The 20,377-nt window shown below is 39.4% G+C and overlaps 1 protein-coding gene across 2 annotated transcripts; it reads right to left on the bottom strand.

Moving 5' to 3' along the window:
* Window positions 1-16,318: 16,318 nt before the first annotated feature.
* Window positions 16,319-17,369, bottom strand: LOC149646260 (uncharacterized). 2 transcript variants are annotated; one of them, XM_089849760.1, is made up of 2 exons: window positions 16,940-17,369; window positions 16,319-16,881 (listed from the first exon to the last, which is right to left on the bottom strand). In XM_089849760.1, the coding sequence occupies exon 1, from the start codon at window positions 17,367-17,369 to the stop codon at window positions 16,977-16,979; it is 393 nt and encodes a 130-aa protein (XP_089705886.1). In that variant the 3' UTR covers window positions 16,319-16,881; window positions 16,940-16,976. The 2 variants fall into 2 exon arrangements, with proteins under 2 accessions (XP_089705886.1, XP_089705887.1); XM_089849761.1 differs by having other exon boundaries at window positions 16,944-17,369.
* Window positions 17,370-20,377: the final 3,008 nt, after the last annotated feature.

The following is a 20,377-nucleotide window of genomic DNA, read 5'->3' as shown; positions in this document are numbered from 1 at the left end:
GAGGGAGAATACCCCAATGGTGGCCTCGCCCCTGTGTGTTTTCCGAAATGTCTTTATGCGTACTAAAATGATTATACGTAATACGTAACCGGTGTACAAGTAGCGCCAACAATGTAGAAAGGGGTGGTGACGTTTCAAATGAAGACTGAATTATGACCAAGAAATTCTAAAGCACGGAGAGGGAAATTGCAGTGCAATCTTTTCTTCATAGAGGCGACAATAGGAATGTAGCACTTCGATTAACGAAATTAAATGTTTGGCATCCACTATTAAATATTTACATTTTCCTTTCGAATTATGTCAAAGTTCACTTGCTCTTTTTAGAAAGTCAGTAGAATATTTCAAATATTCAATATTGACATCTCAACACGTACTCCCTTCAAAATAATTAATGTCATGATAAAATGTTTTCGGAAAATGTAATTGTTCTTGAAAAAGCGTAGATATGTAATTTTTTCAATTAATTTAGAGGGAATGGGTCGATTAACAGTAAAATCAGTTGATTGAATTTAATATTGATTAAGAATTAAATGGATAAAAATAACTAAGACAATTGCAATATCTGAACTTCAGTCAAATGATAAACCTCACACAGTACAGGGAAATTAGGATTTGACGTAGAACAAATTAGTAACAAGCTAATTCCAACGGTATTTGGAAGTACTAGCGGTGATTATTAAGGGAAAAAAATTCCCCGGATTTCCGGTTGGTGGAAGACCACCAAAAATGGCCGCCATCTTGGAAAATTTGGTTTTTTGCAATTTACGGCCGAACGGTAGGTCCAACATAAAAACGTTCAATATATGAAAGAAAGGTCTTCCAATTATCTATCTACTGGTTTTTGAATCAACTCTTTGCGACTTACCGTTCAAATGTTACGATTCTTTTCTTGAGATACAAATTCGATTTTGATCACTTTGTATATAAAATCTACCATATATTTATGTGACAAAAGCCTTTTTCCTAATAAACGTTAGGCCTAAGTAATTTTGAAGGTTTATAATCTTTGTGCACGTGCATATATACAAATGTTTTGCATGGTGTAGGGGGCACGAAATTGCTTTAAAGCCATGTTCACACTTGCACAGGGTAAAGCGGCTCGAAGTGATTCAAACCGCTTTCAAATAATAATAGCTTTGTTGCTGGATATTCCAAAATCGTATTATGCCGTTCACATGTCACTTTGAAAGCGTTTTGAAGTGCTTCGAATCGGTTTCTTGTGTAAGTGTGAACATGGCTTTAGAAGAGTAGCTAGCTTTTTTTGCGATTTACGGCCGAACGGTAGGTCCAACATAAAAACGCTCAGTTTATGAAAGAAATTTCTTCCAATTATCTATCTATTGGTGTTTGACTCAACTCTTTGCTACTTACCGTACAAAAGTTCTATCCATTAATAATATCCGATGTGTTGAGAATTTTGTATTTTGCGGCTGGAAATACGAAATGTTTTCCTAATTTCAAATAAAATAAGAGTGGGCATTTAGAATTTTTATTTGTTTATGAATCATCAAAAATATCGCTTATATCATCCTCTGATAATGTATCTTTGTAATTATTCAAGCAGGAAACGCCATGACATTCACCGCACATAGCAGAGCATTTCATTCCATATTTGCGACATGTGCATGCCGCGCCGCAGTTCGTTGCCTTACATCCACAAAAGATTAGTTTCAAAATATGTTCGGGAGCTGGTGGAACCTTGCAAAAAACTGGTTCCAATTTGGATATTTGCATCTCAAAACCCCATTCCTCTGGGTTTAACTTGTTTCCCCACCAATCTTGAGTTTGCAAGTACGATGTTAATATATGCTGTTGAGCAGCTGCTAATGTTGGTGGTAGAGATGCAAGTTCAAAACCGCTTTTCAAGATTTGTTTTGCCACCATTATACAGCAAATATCTATGTTTGTTCAAGGTTTTGGTACTTCTTCCTGCTTTGTAAAGTTTAAGGAAAATTTCTTCTCCAGTTGTGTAGAGGTCTTGCTCCCTAGCGTTTTCAACATTGAACACGCGGCATTTTTCCACCAAATCGGGGTGATCCTTGAAGAGCTTTAGCACCGCGAGTTTTCCTTTTTTATAAATGCATGATGTCGTGTCCATTTTTACGCTTGTAATGTTATGTCTTTTTCCCGTTCGGTGTAGAGAAATTATAATTTTTCCCGTAATCTCTGCCCTTAACACTCTTATATTCCTTCTACTCGCGTTATTTTTATTAAAATTCCTTTCTCGAGTTTTGAGCTTTGCCCTGTTAAAGTTTGTTTTGGTTTTGGTTCCATTTTCAAAACTCTTGTAAATATAGCCAAAAGGCATCTAAAACCCACGCGGGCCAAGGCTGACTCTGATTTCGCAGGTCGAATAAGTTAGCTACTCTTCTAAAGCCATGTTCACACTTACTCAAAAAACCGATTCGAAGCACATCAAAACGCTTTCAAAGTGACATGTGAACGGCACAATACGATTTTGGAATATCCAGCAATAAAGCTATTATTATTTGAAAGCGGTTTGAATCACTTCGAGCCGCTTTACCCTGTGCAAGTGTGAACATGGCTTTAAAGCAATTTCGTGCCCCCTACACCATGCAAAACATTTGTATATATGCACGTGCACAAAGATTATAAACCTTCAAAATTACTTAGGCCTAACGTTTATTAGGAAAAAGGCTTTTGTCACATAAATATATGGTAGATTTTATATACAAAGTGATCAAAATCGAATTTGTATCTCAAGAAAAGAATCGTAACTTTTGAACGGTAAGTCGCAAAGAGTTGATTCAAAAACCAATAGATAGATAATTGGAAGAACATTCTTTCATTGGGCCTACCGTTCGGCCGTAAATCGCAAAAAAACCAAATTTTCCAAGATGGCGGCCATTTTTGGTGGTCTTCCACCAACCGGAAATCCGGGGAATTTTTTTCCCTTAATAAGCACCGCTAGTACTTCCAAATACCCTTGGAATTAGCTTGTTACTAATTTGTTCTAGGTTTGGTCGTATTTTCGGCTAATTTCCCTGTACTATAAAGGTAAAAACCATTGCAGTTCATTGGATCTCTAACCCCTTTTCTTAATTTGTGGCTGTGTTTTTTTAAATTCTTTTATAAAACAATGTTTAATTAAGTGATAGTCAAAGTTTCTGAAATTATTGGGAATTGATGTTTTTTAGACGCAAGTGTCCGTTACCAAAAATTGTTTTAAACTAACTCTTGGTTCTGGTCTTTAATGTGATCCCATTCTCAGGCTTTTTATTTTATAACACTGCATTGTTAAATTAATTAAAATCAATTCTGGTTAAATACATAACAATATTTTTTATTAAGTTTCTGAAATTATCAGAGCTAAATATCAAAGGCACATATTTAATTGCTCTCATTTCGACACAACTGCAACCGTATAGATTCATTCATTTAATAACATTACTCATTTCTAATTATTTAAATTCAAAGGGCTGTATTAACTTCTAAAGGTGAAAACCTTTATTTCTAACCTGACTTGTCAGCTGAGAAGTAAACAAGTACCGGGCTGCCAGGCTATCTCTTACTCAACAAAGTTGGCCATTCTCGCTTATGAGAAATAAATCCTTGTCATATGCATCTATGTCTGTCTAACTGAAGCTGGGTGGGAAAGAGGGACTTTTTAAAACTGGACATTGGGACTGCGACCCCCTGGCCTGGAATAAATAAACTGGACCAGGGCGTGTCGTCTGCTAAACTAAAGAAGTGGGTAATTAAAATAGTTGAGATAATGTCTGGACCCTGGTTAGTGGTTACCCTAGAATTTTAATAGTGGTCCCGTGGACCACTGACCCCTCTCCGATTTAATTTTTAAACTGGTCATTTGCTCTGTGCCACCGCCTTATTTCCCACGCTGAACTGAAGTGAAATTTTTCTTTTGCCTGGAACATAGCCTACTCGATCACGAGCAACACGTCGCAAGCTGTTTGCAATATAGCGCGAGTCAGGGTGGGAAATTAGGATTTTTTAAACTGAATATAAGGCCTGCGACTCTCCTGACTTGGAATAAATAAACTGGTCCGTGACCATTGACCAGAGCACGGCGTCTGCTATACTAAAGAAGTGGATAATTAAAATATTTAAAGTTAATGCCTGGACTCTGGTTACAATTTTCTAAGTAGTCTCCCAACTGAAGTGAAGATCCCTTTTTTCCAGAGCATAGCCTACTCGATCACGCGCATCACGTCGCAAGCTGGCTTGCACTAGCAGCTCCATTCAGGGTGGGAAATAAGTATTTTTAAAACTGGACATTATGCCATTATGTTAATTACAATAAGAATACAAACTTTTAATTATTTACGTTTTTTTGAAGTATCATTATAAATAAATTTCTGATTGAGCTAAAGTTACGGTCCCCTTTATATATGTTTCTACTTAGTGCAGATTTTGAAAATATAGAACAGTTTCTTAATATTCTTAATTAAAATGAAGACTGAAGGAACAGATAATAATCAAAAATGTCTTGATTAGAATAAAGACCTAAAAAGTATCAATAAGATTGAGGTTAAAACTTGACTGAACGATCAGATATTAATTTTTCTTTTTAATTGAAACTTAAAGGCATGCTTAAGAAAAAAGAACGTTCCATTACCGTTTTCCGTTGAAATAAATTATTTTGCTGGTAATCAATTTCAAAAATTTACTTAACTCGGCTTTTCGACCACAATTCCATTCCCCGAAAACATTTTATCATTACATTAATTACCTTTGGGGGATAACGTGTCAAAAAAAAGCTTTAAAACAATAAAAAGAACTGTAATAGCGGTCTGTTTAGTAATGACAACAACCTTTTAAAAGTTACAAGCACCATATAACCCTTTAGAGACTTACAGGACCTGAACAAACTAGAACTTAACCCGCTACTAGTACGACCAGGGAGAATTGATGTAAACTAAAGTTGAAATTTCATCATGTGCGATCTGCGGCCCTGAAACTCTCCCAGAGTTCCAGTGTACCTTGTCTAAACGCTGAGGATGCTGGGAGGACTTCGGTGCCAGGCCTAGCCCACTCGATCACGCGCGCTTAACGACACAAGCTGCTATAAAGCGAGCAGATTTCCTCCGTGAGCCTGGATCGAGTGGGCTTAGGACTATAATCCAAGAGAAGAGAACATAATTTTTTCGCTGTTTTCTGCTATTTCCACGGACCACTAGATCACGCCAAATCAATCTTTCTAGGTAGTGCCGCCACCTCACTTGAATTTTTCATGATATACTAAGGTTTGAACGAGCAAAATTCTAGATTACTATTTTCATTACCATGTCCCTCTGCTAACTTGAAGCTAACTTTCCTCTCATTTTGCTGCTAATTACCGGTGCCATTCTTTTGACTTTCAGTTCGTTATAAATACTATCATGAGTTTATTTATTTCAAACCAAAATATAAAAAATCTGGACTCTTTTTCCTTTTGTGCTACTTCGAATTTACAAATGTATATAACTTTGTGCCGTGCTATATCAAATAGTCTCTAACCATTGTTAGAAACTAGAGAGAGAAATTGGGCAGTAACACTGAAAGAACAATACGACGATTGACTAAAGTACACCTTGATATTACGTTATTTTGCAAAACCGCGAGTAAAAATCTTACTGTCCCTTTTGAATTTGCCGCCATTGGTTTTAGAATAATTAAAATGTTCCACTGCGAAGCGTGCCGGTCACGAATGGGAATGTAACGTCTTTAGGAACCTTTTAAAACGCAAAACCATACACGTACTCTCCCAAAAGTAATTATGTAATGATAAAATGTTTTCGAGGAATGGAATTGTGGTCGAAAAGCCGAGATAAGTAAATTTTTGAAATTGATTACCAGTATAATAATTTATTTCAACGAAAAACGGTAATGGAACGTTGTTTTTTCTTAAGCATGCCTTTAAGTTTCAATTAAAAAGAAAAATTAATATAACCTCAATCTTATCGATACTTTTTAGGTCTTGATTCTAATCAAGACATTTTTGATTAATTAGATAGGATATGGGCTTATTTTCCAATTAATCGCAATAATTTTTACGTTTTTTCTCTTAATTAGGTTTGCATGTTTTTGTTGCGGAGATTCATTTGCGATACCCAATTCAGTGAAACTAACACTTGGTACATCTAAACTTTCGTGTTCGCTTTCCTCCGAACCTTCTGAAACGGTTTGTTCTGAAAACGAGAAACATTATTTTTCCCAATAGATCACCTTCCACCATTGTTTCCGCACATATGGTTCCAGACGCCTTTGTGCGAGGATAGAAATTTGCAAATTCTCTTGGAAGAAGAAGCATTTTTTCTAAAAGTTGGTGTTTGTTTCACAAGTTCTTCATATCCCTTGAGGAAAAACCTGGGAAGTTTGGCCCTTTTCTTTTTCGAGGGTTTCTTTCGAAACTTTATATCTAAAGAATTGAGTCCTAATTATGTGATCTGCATTTATGGTTTCTTAAGGAAAACGAAAAGCGCTGTCCAAGGCATATTACAGACGAATTAGGGAGATGGACCGCAAAACCTAGGACGTGGCATACTTATGGAACGTAACTTATAAACTTATGATGAATTATAAAATTATTGCAATATTACCAAAAAGTTCCACCATAAAACCACAAATTTTTGTGGAGTACGGCGAATCACTTTTCATGAGGAAGTAATTTTCCAAACTTTTAGTGTAACTCAGTTGGAAGTCTTTTTAAGCTTTTTGCCTATAGCAATAAGCTTTATACGGCGACCCCTGGAAGCAGGCTTGCTGGCAGGCAGGCAGGCTGGCTGTTTCGCGTTCGCGTACATTTTCGTAAATTTAAATTACGCGGTAGAGCTCGCCGGAATTTGATTCTCCACCGCACTAGCGACATCTATACTAAATGCGATCATATTTTCGACGAGAAAATGCGGTCTTTCGGAGCTAGCGGGACTTGAACTTACGAGTGACTGACGACGCCGGTGTGGGATGCGGATACTCTACGTTTGCGCCACTACGATTGTTGTTTAACTATCGATATTTTTCCTATACTTTCCCACGCCTTTGCTTATTGGTAGCGTGAATGGAACTGACGTTGCCGGTGTGAATATCCCTTATTTCGGGTTTTGTTAAAGACAATATCACACTGCAAAAAGCGTTAATATGCCTTGGGGCATATCTTGTTTTTTACTGAAAGAAATAAGATTTTTAATAAAAAATCGCATTTCTCTAAAGTTTCGGAGCTCACTATGAAGATAAGTGCATCGCCTTCCTGGCCACCCATTGCCACCCCTTTTCGGGCTCATCTTTTTTCTTTTTGTAGTAGCGTCTTCCAATCGGTGGTTGGAAATTTTATACCAAATTCAATTAACGCCCACAGGAGGCTCTTCGCGGGTATATTTTCGAAGGACGGTGTGTTTTTAAATTTACTATTTGGTGAGTGCTGTGACTCTAGAACATCTAGAAACTGGACAAAGTATTCCACATCCAGGGAGGTTATTCTCTAAAAATCGAAAATCATTCGGATCACTCCGAATCCTTATGATTCGGATCGGGCTCATTCGGAGTGGACCGAAAAAACCGTATTCTCTAACCCCAATCCTTATCGTCATTCGGATACTTCGAAAATTTTCTCTCAATCCAAATGGACGTCACTTCCTCTTAAGCCACGTGGTACTTTTTGACGCCTACTTTTTCTTTAATGGACAATTTTATTTGGCGTGCTTTCAAATTGAAGGGATGGAAACTTTGGTTTTTCCCAAGGAGTGGAAATTTTGGGAAATGGTCTTTGTATTGGGAACACATTCAATACAAAGCAAATTTTCTCTTTTTCGATTTCTTTTCTTAAGATAGAAACAAGTGTTTTTTTTTCCTTTTTTATTTATTTATTTATTTATTTTTTTTGATAAAAAATTATTTATTCTTAAATAGCTTCATAATATTCTTTTAAAATGGGTATTAAAGAACACGCTAAACAACAGTTAATATACGTCGAATTTTGAATGAAACTTAGCGCAAGTTTTACTAGGGTTAAATATGAGGCAATGAGAACCTAAAATAACAACGTTAATTAATCGCAAATTATAATCGAATTGTGTGGATCTCGTGAGATTATGATAAATTCATTAATGTAGATCATTAGCCCTCTATCAATGGTTAAATTTAATAATTTAAATAGATGCTAAACGAAATAACCAAATTTAATCTAGCAATTATTAATAATTGATGCAATTGCTCAAAAATAGGTGACTCTACCTTACAAGCCCCGGTAGGAAAAATATTAAAATTAACAATTAAATCTGTGTTAAGCAATTGGATCTCGCGAAATCATCCCTTAAATGTAGGATAAATTCAACGACGTTTTTTTAACTTTATATCTACCAAAAAGCCGTCAATCTACCTTGTAGATTTCGCCAAGGCCCGCCAAGGCCTAAAGCCATTTCCCGCTTTAACCTAAACTTTTGCCCACGCTTGATTTTAGGTCTCAAAAAACCCTTTGAACTCGTAAATCGCGACGGGCAGTGTGATTACCATGTTCAAATCGCAAACGATGAAGCTTGAGTTGAAAAAGCAAAGCAGCCATACTAAATAAAAATATGAACCGCAGCCAAGGTGCCAGCAAAAAAGTACGGGAAAGAATACTAGAAAACTCCGGCGAAAGTTCCGCGAATGTAAGATTGATGGAGGGAGGAGAGGCGGTAAAATATCCGAATGCTCGATTCGGCCATCTCCTTCGGCCGCCGAATGATTCGGAGAGATTATCACCGTATGATTAGGATAAGGTTCTTACAGAATACGTTTTATTTTCATTCGGAGAAATTGACTCCGAATGACAAGATTCGGATCGAAATTCCTCCAAAAGGACCTTAGAGAATAGGGTCCCAGGGTCTGTTTGTCAGAAATAGTCTCAAACATCGCGCTTTTGAAACCAAAATATTGTTCATAAATTAGCATAAGGCAATGTTGTATTGAAGTGCACTTGAAAATTTAATGTCGACTTTGTTTACCCTGTTTTAAAGATATTGCGAAGTTGTTATACATATATTTAAAAGATCATTATTTAACGCTAATCTATTATTTCTCCAAGCATTTAATGTAGTTAAAATAAATTATATATCACACTGATTTAGCCTAAATAATATGTATTGGATATTCTAAGCGAACGGACTCTAACATTAATTACGGTGTCCAAAACTTTATCGTCCCGCCACCAGTTAAACCGTCGCCATCAGTAGCACCTGTGTCTATAAAGACGTCACCCAGCTCTGTACCTCAGAAGAATAAACTTCGACCACCAACTTATTTAAAAGCGAAGAAAAGATTAACATTTGACAATTAAACGAGCCCTTTAATTTTGAAGAAACAACCTTATAATAAGACGTTATGGGAAGTCTATCGCAGCTCCAAAAAGAAGAAACCTTAAAGGACAGTTATCTCAATAGTTAACACAAAGCCGCCTTCACTGGATTAAACCCTTTGTACCAAGCAGTCCGACATCTTGACATTTCGAGAAACGAAGTTAAATCTTTTCTAAAATCTACAGACGTATACACATTACATAAAACTGCTATAAATAAATTCAAAAGACGTAAAATCCCTGTCTTTAATATCTCGGATAGGGTCGAAGTTGATCTAGCTGATTTGGGGTCAATCGCCAAATACAATGATGACTACAGATACTTTATGGTAGACATTGATTGCTTTTCCCGAAAAGCTTTTGTAGTACCCATGAAAAGAAAACAAGCTGCCGAAGCTACGAAAGCTCTCAAAATAATCATCGAACAAAGCAAACCTAAAGCCATCTGGTCCGATTTAGGAAAAGAATTTATTCATTCAAGTACGCAAAAACTTCTTAAGAATAATAAAATCATATACGTTTCTATGACGTCAGAAAAATTCCACTGTCCTTTTGTAGAAAGATTAATTAAAACTTTGAAACATCGAATATTCAAAATGTTGACTCATTTCAATTCTCATAGATATATAGATCATTTGACAGACATAGTTAAAGGCTACAATGCCTCTTATCATTCCGTAATAAAAATTAGAGATGGGCCGATACCGATGCCATATCGGTACCGATATTTCGCTTTAACCGATATATCGGTATCGGTTATAAATGAACCAATATTTATACCCGATATTTTTTAAAGAAAATAAATACTTTTGTTAAGATTAGGTGGCCTAAACTCTGAGACAGCACAGTTTTTCATCTATTTTTGGATAACGTCACTAACGTCCAAAATGGGTTTGTCGTATGATAAGTCAGTTTTATAGTTTCAAGTACCGAAATTGGATCGAAAATCATCTATAGAGATGGGCCGATACCGATACCATATCGGTATCGGTTTAATCGAAGGATCGGGTAAAATATCGGTATCGGTACGTATCGGTTTCCGATGTATCGGATCATATCGGCATCGGTTTAAACTGGTATCGGCGCATCTCTAATAAAAATGGCACCCGATAATGTTTCCCCATCTAACGTTCTGGAAGTATACAAAAACCTTTACAAGTCGCCCAACAGCTTACTCATGCTCGCCTTGATAGTCAGGTTACTTAACTCCGTTCCCAAGTCTCCACTTTACAAGAGCAGCAAAATAAATACTTTGCGAAACTTCCCCAAGTTCCTCCCATCCCTAGAGCTGTGGGCCCATCAGCACTGTTATACTCTGCTGTTTTAGGAGGTTCATCTTCAGAAATTGCGATTAAATCGCAGGCTACATCCCAACTTGCCAAACCTCGCAAGATGCAAAAAGTTCCCGCTGTTCCCGATCCAGCGTCCGTAGCAATTGTTTACCCCACAGACGACAAAACTACATCTGAACAATTAAAAGATCAACTCCAAAAACATATCAGCCCATCCTCTCTCAAAATTGGTATAACCAATGTTCGCACGTGTAAGCAAAATGGTGTAGTCCTCCGTTGTACAAATGCCAATGGGGCCAATGTTCTTAAAGACTTTGTCACTAATTGCGACCAACTAAACACAAAGGTTAAACTTAAAAGCCCTACCAAAAACCGCCCAAAAATTCTTATCCTCGGTGTTGAGCAAACCCTGGAAAAAGAAAATTTGTTAAGTACCGTTCACTCGCAAAATAACTTACCTTTGATGACTTGCGGCTCTGCTATCCTTTGAATGGTCGATCCAATACAAAAAATTGGGTGGTTGAATGTGCGCCTTCACAGTACTATTAAAACTTGGCAAGATCCACATTGGCTGGACTAACAATCCTGTACGAGAATATATTAATGAACCTAAATGCTTCCAATGTGGTCTTCTTGACCATGTTAGCAAAAAGAATGTACTAGTACTGCACACTTTGTGGAGAAGAACATCATTACAAAGACTGCGCTAGCGAAGCAAAATGTTGTCGCAACTGTACAATCAGTAACTCAACCCGAAAAACAAACTACCTTACTACTCACTCCAGCATTGATATTAAATGCCCTTGTTACAATAGCGAAGTCGCTCTTCGCAAATCTTACATTGATTACGGAACTTACAATTCATCTCCCTTAAACTCCATCCGTTTTGCACAAATTAACATAGGTCATACCATTGCTGCCACGGGTCACTTACGTCAAACCTGCCTGGAAGATCACCTTGATGTTCTTTTGATTTCTGACCCATACCTAATTAACAATAGAGTTTTGGCTACCCTGCTACAGGGCTCCCAACAAAATCTCAAAAAAAATAGGGGAAAAAGGGACTTTTCATGAAAAAATATTGTAAAATAGGGACCTAAATTTTAAAAGTAGGAACCAAAAAGGGACCACTGGTAAAACAAAATGATATCTTTATTATGTGAAAATATCACAAATATTTTTAAATATCACAAACAATTAGGAACTTTACTCTTTTCTTTTTTTCTCGACAAAATAGGATATTATTTCCGACTTTCTTTTGTTTATATTCTTATTTAGACTTGACATTTCACTCGCTTGTGAAGAACATTCTGATCGTTTCTTAGTAATGCACTCTACCATGCTTTGAGCTAAACTTATCTCCGATAAATCCTTTTTCTTTAAAGCTTTTTTCAGTCTATCATTGGCTTCCATTAAAAATTAATCTGAAGAAACTTCGTTTCTTTTTAATTCTTTTTGCTTTTCAGAAAGTTGTTCTTCTAGTGACTTAATGCTTTGAGCCGTTTTCTTCATTTGGTCTTCTCTCAGTTTTTGCTTCGCAGCTTCCTCCTGATCTTCTATTTCCTTTTGGTCAACCGCCTGTTTTAATTCTCGCTCTTCTACTAAATGCAATTAATTAAAACGTCTTGGATTTAACCAAGACCTAAAAAGTATCGATAAGAAGAGAGTTAAGCAAATGACTGAAGGCCCAGATATTAAAAGTTTTTTATCAAGACTTACATGCTTAAGATGCTGTTCGGACAGTGGGACAAAGGACGATCTTCCTCGTAGAGCTTAACATGGCGGGTGGGTAAAAAAGGAGAGGGCGTTGGCCGTCGGACAGCCCCTTTAAGAAACTATTGTTCCATCACCCTATTCCATTGAACAAACTTAATTTACTGGTAGTCAATTTATTCCCTCTCAATAATTTTAAAAATTTACTTATCTCGGGTTTTCGAGCACAATTCCATTCCTCGTTTACATTTTATAACTACATTTATCATTTTTAGGAAAGTACGTGTATGACATTGTGTCGTTATTAGGTTGCTAACATATCCCCGTTCATGGCCTGAACGATTTATAGTGAAACCTTTTGTTTTTGTGCAAATTTCAACAATGGCGGCAAATTCAATAGGGACGTTATGATTTTTAGTCTTCGTTAAACTGAATATATGTAAGAGGGAAAGACACGGGGAAAATACTTTGCCTTCCATCTCGCTCGATGGAAAGATCATAAATAGAGTAGAGACGTCGAGGGGTCATCCCCCTGTATATCCCGATACTGAGGATTGACATCTCTCTTTTTTAAGTAGAAAGGGTTTATTGCAGCGGTACGACAGACAACGGTCACACGGTTCTATGCCAGGCCCATGGCGTCTCTATCGTTTCTATGGTTCGCAAGCAGTAGGAGGTGCATACTATTCGAATTATTTTTGATTTTCTTTGTTGTAAACTTGTAAATGTCAACTTAAGGGCGCTAAGGGTGTAAGAGTGTCAACTGGACTCCGTGGGGTCGTAGCCTGAAAATTCTGACTTGGCTAATTTGCAATATAGCCTGCGTTCACCGAGTCGCGAGATCTTGGAGGCTGTGACTAGACTCTGCTACTTAACCTGTATATCTTCAGGAACAAGGTTAATGAATGTATTAACGGTTTTTAAAGGAATATGGGATTTATAAACTTGTCGCTGCGAATCTTCCTATAGTAAATGTAGCATTCCTAGTAGCCGCAGAGACTTCAGGTAGCACTCTGTATGCATTTTGGTAGAATACTTTTATGAAAATTGAAATGGTAAAAAAAATATAAAATAAAATTTGGTCGAATTATTTCGTGGTTGTCCTATTTCAAGCCGAGGAATGTTCTCAAAAACAATTCTAGGAGAGCGGTCGCTCTCTTAGATAAGAGTTGATACTGCCTCTAATGCTAAAGAAGGGTTCTTGTGGGTACTTGTGGGTGCTTGAAGGTACTTGTGGGTACTTTCCCCGGGTACTTGTGGGTGTTTGTAGGTACTTGTGGGTGCTGGAAGGTACTTGTGGGTACTTGCCACGGGTGCCTCTGGGTGCTTGCCCCGGGTGCTCCTGGGTGCTTACCCCGGGTGCTTGTAGTTGCTTGCCCCGGGTGCTTGTAGGTATTTGCCCCGGGTGCTTGTAGGTACTTGCTCCGGGTGATTGTAGCTACTTGCTCCGGATGATTGTAGCTACTTGCTCCGGATGATTGTAGCTACTTGCTCCGGATGATTGTAGCTACTTGCTCCGGGTGCTTGTAGGTACTTGGTCCGGGTGCTTGTAGGTACTTGGTCCGGGTGCTTGTAGGTACCTGCCCCGGGTGCTTGTAGGTACTTGCTCCGGGTGATTGTAGCTACTTGCTCCGGATGATTGGAGCTACTTGGTCCGGGTGCTTGTAGGTACTTGCTCCGGGTGCTTGTTGGTACTTGGTCCGGGTGCTTGTAGGTACTTGCCCAGGGTACTTGTAGGTGCTTGTGAGTGCTTGTAGGTACTTTGCCTCCTCCATAGGATTAACATTACACTAAATTTTGGAAGCTCGTAACTCTGGTTATATTAGAGATACGGGGATATCCTTTGATTATGTAATAGTCCTATTTGCCCCTTCCCTCCTTCGTTAACATTTGCTCCATAGGATACTCCATATACGGGAAAAACCTGGAAAACTCAGGGAAGTATATGGGGAAAAGCCTGGAAATCTCAGGGAAATTTGTTTTCCAAAAGTTGTATGAAGCTTGATATGGAACATATGTTACAAACTCATGGTTTAAGTTATATAAAGTTTTACCAAGAAACGATATCTAGTTTACTAGGGAGAAATTATAAGATGCCTAAGTATTCGCGCGCCATAGTCCCAGTCCCACTTTCAAAATACAAGTGGGGACGTAAAAAGAGGCCGGGCTATTTCGCCTCTTCTCAGTCGGAAAATACGTAGTTTTTGTCAATCGCGTCGCGTTTACGTGACTTTTCTGGTCCGTGGCCAAATAAGCATTTTTTAAACTGGACATTAGGCCAGCAACTTTCCTGACCTGGAATAAATAAACTGGTCCGTGACCATTGACCAGAGCACGTCGTCTGCTAAACTAAAGAAGTGGATAATTAAAATATTAGAATTTTAATGTGTGGAGTCTGATTACCCTTGAACTTTCTTAATATTCTCGTGGACCACTGACCCTCCTCCGATTTAATTTTTTACTGGACCAGGCAATTTTTAAACTGTTCATTTGCCCTGTGTCACCGCCTTATTTCCCACGGTGGCGCGAGTTGCTTTGCGTGCGTGATGGAGTTGGCTATGCCTGGAGTCCCAACCTTGAAGGAGAGAGGAATGGAGTAGAAACCCCCATACCTATAGCGTTGCCTGTGTACCCCCACCTACGGCAACATAGTCCTCTCAGCATCCTCAGCGGTTAGGTAGGGTCGTACTGGACGAAATTGTAAAGGGCGCTCCCTCTATCTTCAAAATAGAAGCTAGTTCTCATACAAATAAAATGGCGCTCCGCGGCAGCACTTAGCAATCGCCTACCGAAGGGTAGGGGCGTGCGCGAGGTACATAGGGAGAGATACGGTGCCGCAGGTCGCCCATCATCATTTCCAATCCATCTCAACTCCCTTATCCCTATCTTAACCCCCGCGACTTCCAACCACTAGCATAGCCCACTCGATCACGCTCTCTTTTCCCCGGCTACATATTTTGAAGATGGCACTTTTTAGGCGTATATAAACAATCTTGGATCATCTTTGTGAACTTTTAGGGTAGCCCTGACTATATTTTGTTTAAGGTTTTAAGCTTAATATCAAACAGACGTTAGTTTACGCTACAAAAAAGTTTGAAATTGACAATCTCGGATCGTCTTTATGAAGTTTTAAGGATATCCGAATTTCATATTGGGCATATGACAATTTTGAGCTAAATGTTAAACGAACATAAAACAGCATTTTTAAAAATTTTGTAAAATTGTCAATTTGGTCCTATTTCTGGAATTTTTAGGGGGGCACCTCGCGTTTCAATAAATGATTGTAAAAAATTGTAATTTGTTAATTACAATAAGAATACAGACTTTTATTGATTTACGTTTTTTTTTAAGTATCATTATAAGTAAATGACTGATTGAGCTAAAGTTATGGTCCCCTATATATATATATATATATATATATATATATATATATATATATAGTGCAGATTTTGAAAATGTATATGTTTCTGCTTAGTGCAGATTTTGAAAATGTATAACAGTTTCTTAACATTCTTAATTAAAATGAAGACTGAAGGAACAGATATTAATCAAAAATGTCTTGATTAGAATCAAGACCTAAAAAGTATCGATAAGACAGAGGTTATCACTTGTCTGAAGGATCAGATATTAATTTTTCTTTTTAATTGAAACTTAAATGCATGCTTAAGAAAAAACAACGTTCCATTACCGTTTTCCGTTGAAATAAATTATTTTACTGGTAATCAATTTCAAAAATTTACTTATCTCGGCTTTTCGACCACAATTCCATTCACCGAAAACATTTTATCATTACATTAATTACTTTTGGGAGATAACGTGTCAAAATAACCTATAAAACAATAAAAAACTGTAATAGCGGTCTGTTTAGCCATGACAACAACCTTTTAAAATTTACAAGGACTATATAACCCTTTCGAGACTAACAGGACCTGGAGGGTGTGTACACTAAGTCTGGGGCTGAGACTCTCAAGCATATGCTGGAGGTCCACTTCCCTGACTCCACTCCAATCAATCTAACAAACCCTGACTCTCTATACCCTGTTCTGCACAGGGCGAAGAGAGAGGACTGGCTTGTAGCCAGGCAGGTTGTTACGATTCCCAAGCTTCGTTGGGCTGTCAACTGTTTTGAGCCCTACAAGTCTCCGGGACCCGATGGGGTCTTCCCTCGGCTTTTGCAGGAGGGCTTAGACCACATCGCCTCTCCGTTATGCAAAATCTATAGACTTTGCATTGCTCTCGGTCACATACCTTGTGATTGGAAGCGATCTAGGGTCATCTTTATTCCCAAGCCCGGGAAGGTTTCCTACCTCGAGGCGAAGGCATTTAGGCCCATATGCCTGACCTCCTTCTTCCTCAAAATCCTGGAGAAGCTGGTGGACAGGTACATTAGAGACGAGGTACTTTCGGTAACTCCTCTCTCTTCTTCACAATTTGCTTACCAGAAAGGTAAATCAACTGAGACGGCCCTTCACGGCCTCACGAATTGCCTGGACAGGGCATTCGAGTTTCAGGAAATTTCACTGGCCGTCTTCCTCGATATTGAGGGGGCCTTTGACAAGGTCTCTAGCTCGGTTATTACTGAAGCTGTTAAGAGATTTGGCATCAGCGACACTCTTGGCCGTTGGATCAAGTCCATGCTTACCGACCGCGAGGTGTCGGCGTCCCTCCTTGGGGACTCTCTAGGGGTGACTACCAGCCGGGGCTGCCCTCAGGGTGGAGTGCTCTCCCCCCTGTTGTGGTGCCTGGTGGTGGACGAACTCTTGGAGAGACTCGGGGGTGCTGGGGGCTGTAGCTGCTTCGGGTATGCGGACGATGTAGCAATAGTCTTTACCGGGAAGTTCCCGGATACTGTCACCACACTTATGAGATCTGCTCTCTCTAGCGTAGAGCAATGGTGTCAGGCGGTTAACCTTTCCGTTAATCCTGATAAAACTGTCCTTGTTCCGTTTACGAGGAAGAATACTAAGGATCTGTTCAATGATATCTCCTTCTTTGGCCAGGTCCTGACAAAGTCCTCCGAGGTAAAATACCTGGGGGTGACCTTTGACTGCAGACTCACATGGAAGCCGCATCTTGATCGGTGTATCAAGAAGGCCAAGATGCTTTTCTGGAGGACCAGGAGCTCAGTCGGCCAGACTTGGGGCCTCAACCCCAAGGCTGTACACTGGCTCTATACTGGGATCATCAGACCCATACTATCTTACGGGGCACTTGTCTGGTGGACAAGGGTCCGGCTGAAGACGGTGCAGGCTGCCCTGCGCAAGCTTCAAAGGCTTGCCTGCATTGGTGTTACAGGGGCCATGAGATCGACCCCAACTGCTTCCCTGGAGGTGCTTCTTGACATGCTACCTCTTCATCTTTTCATTGAGGAGGAGGCTGTCATGGGGGCCTACAGGCTCCACATTAATGGCTGTTGGGTTCCAAGACTTTGGGATTACAGCCATACGAAGCTCTTTCGGGAGTACGCTGCACTTGAGCCGTCGTTAACGATGTGCTCTGACAAAACCGTTACCAGCTTTGATTTCACTAAGCCATTCAGCATCCACTTTCCCAGTCGGGCCGAGTGGACTAACCTGCTGCCTCTTGGCACTGGGGGTGAAACTATTTGGTTCACCGATGGTTCCAAGACTGATTCCGGCGCTGGCGCCGGCTATTACTGCCAAACTACAAGGGTCGGTTTTTCTGCTTGCCTGGGCACCTTTGCTAGTGTGTTCCAAGCGGAAATTGCCGCGATCTGTTATTGCGCAGACTACTGCATTAACAAAGGGTATAACGGACGGACTGTGAGGATCTATTCTGACAGTCAGGCCGCCCTGAATGCGCTGGACCAGTGTCAGATTACCTCTCAACTGGTGCGTAGCTGCCTTGATCTGCTAGCGCAACTGGCGTCCTGCAACAGGGTTCTGTTGTACTGGGTGCCAGGGCATAGCGGTTATTATGGCAATGAGCAAGCCGATAGATTTGCGAAAAGGGGCGCGGAGGCCTAGCTCTTGGGGCCGGAGCCGGCCGTCCCCATCCCCTACGGGCATGTCAAACGGAGCCTGCATGACAGGATGACTGTCATACAAAACCAGCTCTGGCATGACATGGATGGCCAGAGACAGACAAAACAGTTAGTCAATGGTCCCTGCAGGTCTCGTGCTAGAGACCTAATTTCGCTCAGCAGATGGGATATTAGGCTGGCCACCGGTCTTCTGACCGGACACTGTCGGCTAAATAGGCACCTCCATCTGATGGGTCTTGCTGACGACCCCCTCTGCAGGTCGTGCCAGGAGAAGGAAGAAACATCCGCTCACGTACTTTGCGAGTGCGACTTCTTCGCCTCGCTTAGACTAGAACATTTTGATTCACACACTGTGGAGCCCTCGCGGGTCTCCTCTTTTACGGTGGAGCGAATTCTTCGCTACGCTGCGGCTACGGGCCTATTCAAGGCCTGATTTTGAGGTTGCACAATATGCCTTTGGCATCGGTGCTAGGGCGTGAGCCCCGCCTCATCATCAATAATAATAATAATAATAACAGGACCTGAGCAAACTATAGCTTAACCTGCTACTAATACGACCAGGGAGAATTGATGTAAACTGGAGTTGAAATTTCATCATGTGCGACCTGTGGCCCTGAAATTCTCCCATAGTCCCAACGTGTGTAGAACATAATTTTTTCGCTGTTAGCTGCCAAAATTAATCTTTCTAGGTAGTGCCGCCTCCTCACGATATATTAAGGTTTGAACGAACAAAATTCTAGATTACTACTTTCACTAACTTGTCCCTCTGCTACCTTGAAGCAAACTTTCCTCTCTTTTTGCTGCTCATTACCGGTGCCATTCTTTTGACTTTCTGTTCGTTATAACTACTATCATGAGTTTATTTATTTCAAACCAAAATATAAAAAAATGGATTCTTTTTTCTTTTGTGCTACTTAGAATTTACAAATTTATATAACGTTGTGCCGTGCCATATCAAATAGTTTCTAACCATTGTTAGAAACTAGAGAGAGAAATTGGGCAGTAACACTGATCATGCCCTGAACTATGAGAATGATTATTACGACGGTTCACAAAAGTACACTTGATATTACATCATTTTGCAAAACCGCGAGTAAAAATGTTACTGTCCCTATTGAATTTGGCGAAATTGGTTTTAGAATAACTAAAATGTTCCACTGCGAAGCGTGCCGGTCACGAATGGGGATGTAACGTCTTTAGGAACCTTTTAAAACGCAAAACCATACACGTACTCTCCCAAAAGTAATTATGTAATGATAAAATGTTTTCGAGGAATGGAATTGTGGTCGAAAAGCCGAGATAAGTAAATTTTTGAAATTGATTACCAGTAAAATAATTTATTTCAACGAAAAACGGTAATGGAACGTTGTTTTTTCTTAAGCATGCCTTTAAGTTTCAATTAAAAAGAAAAATTAATATCTGATCCTTCAGAAAAGTGATAACCTCAGTCGTATCGATACTTTTTAGGTCTTGATTCTAATCAACACATTTTTGATTAATTACTATTTGGGTCCGAATAAATTAGGATCCAAATCCATAATGGCGCATTTTAAACTCATGCCTTGGCTTTTGTGTATCGTGATAGCGTACGCCAGGATGACGGGAAACTGGGAGCGCTTAATGTAAATGTTTGCCATTAGCAAAAATTTGACGCAAATTTTCTAAAAAGTAAGTGTTAGCGTCGTCGTTATTCGGTTCGCGATCTACTCTGAGAAAAATACGAGTAACGTTACCATATTCGTCTTTCTTGAACACAGTTACGAAACCCATCGTACCATTTACAACGCCTTTTTCAAATCTGATATTCCTTCTGACCATTATTCGGCAGCCAACGCAAAGAACTAACTCGCTCTCCAAACCGCCTGTTTTGGACGGTTCGTTTTCTAGCCCTTGCAGTCTCCTGAGAATGTTTTTATTCATTTTTCGCCATAGTCAGCGAGTCTATCCTGACAAGGAATGACTTCAACTTTCTCGCCGTTTTTTCGCAGCATATCAAAGTTGAATTTTATGCACATGGCTAATTTAGGCATCAAACAAATTTTATGAAACCCTTCGATGTTTTTTCCTCCCTCAACC

The sequence above is a fragment of the Phalangium opilio genome, unplaced genomic scaffold, assembly GCF_054372755.1.
Source record: "Phalangium opilio isolate 3A_F unplaced genomic scaffold, DU_Popi_V2 ptg000089l_1, whole genome shotgun sequence".
NCBI lineage: Eukaryota > Metazoa > Arthropoda > Arachnida > Opiliones > Phalangiidae > Phalangium > Phalangium opilio.
This window is presented reverse-complemented; position numbering and strand designations above follow the sequence as displayed.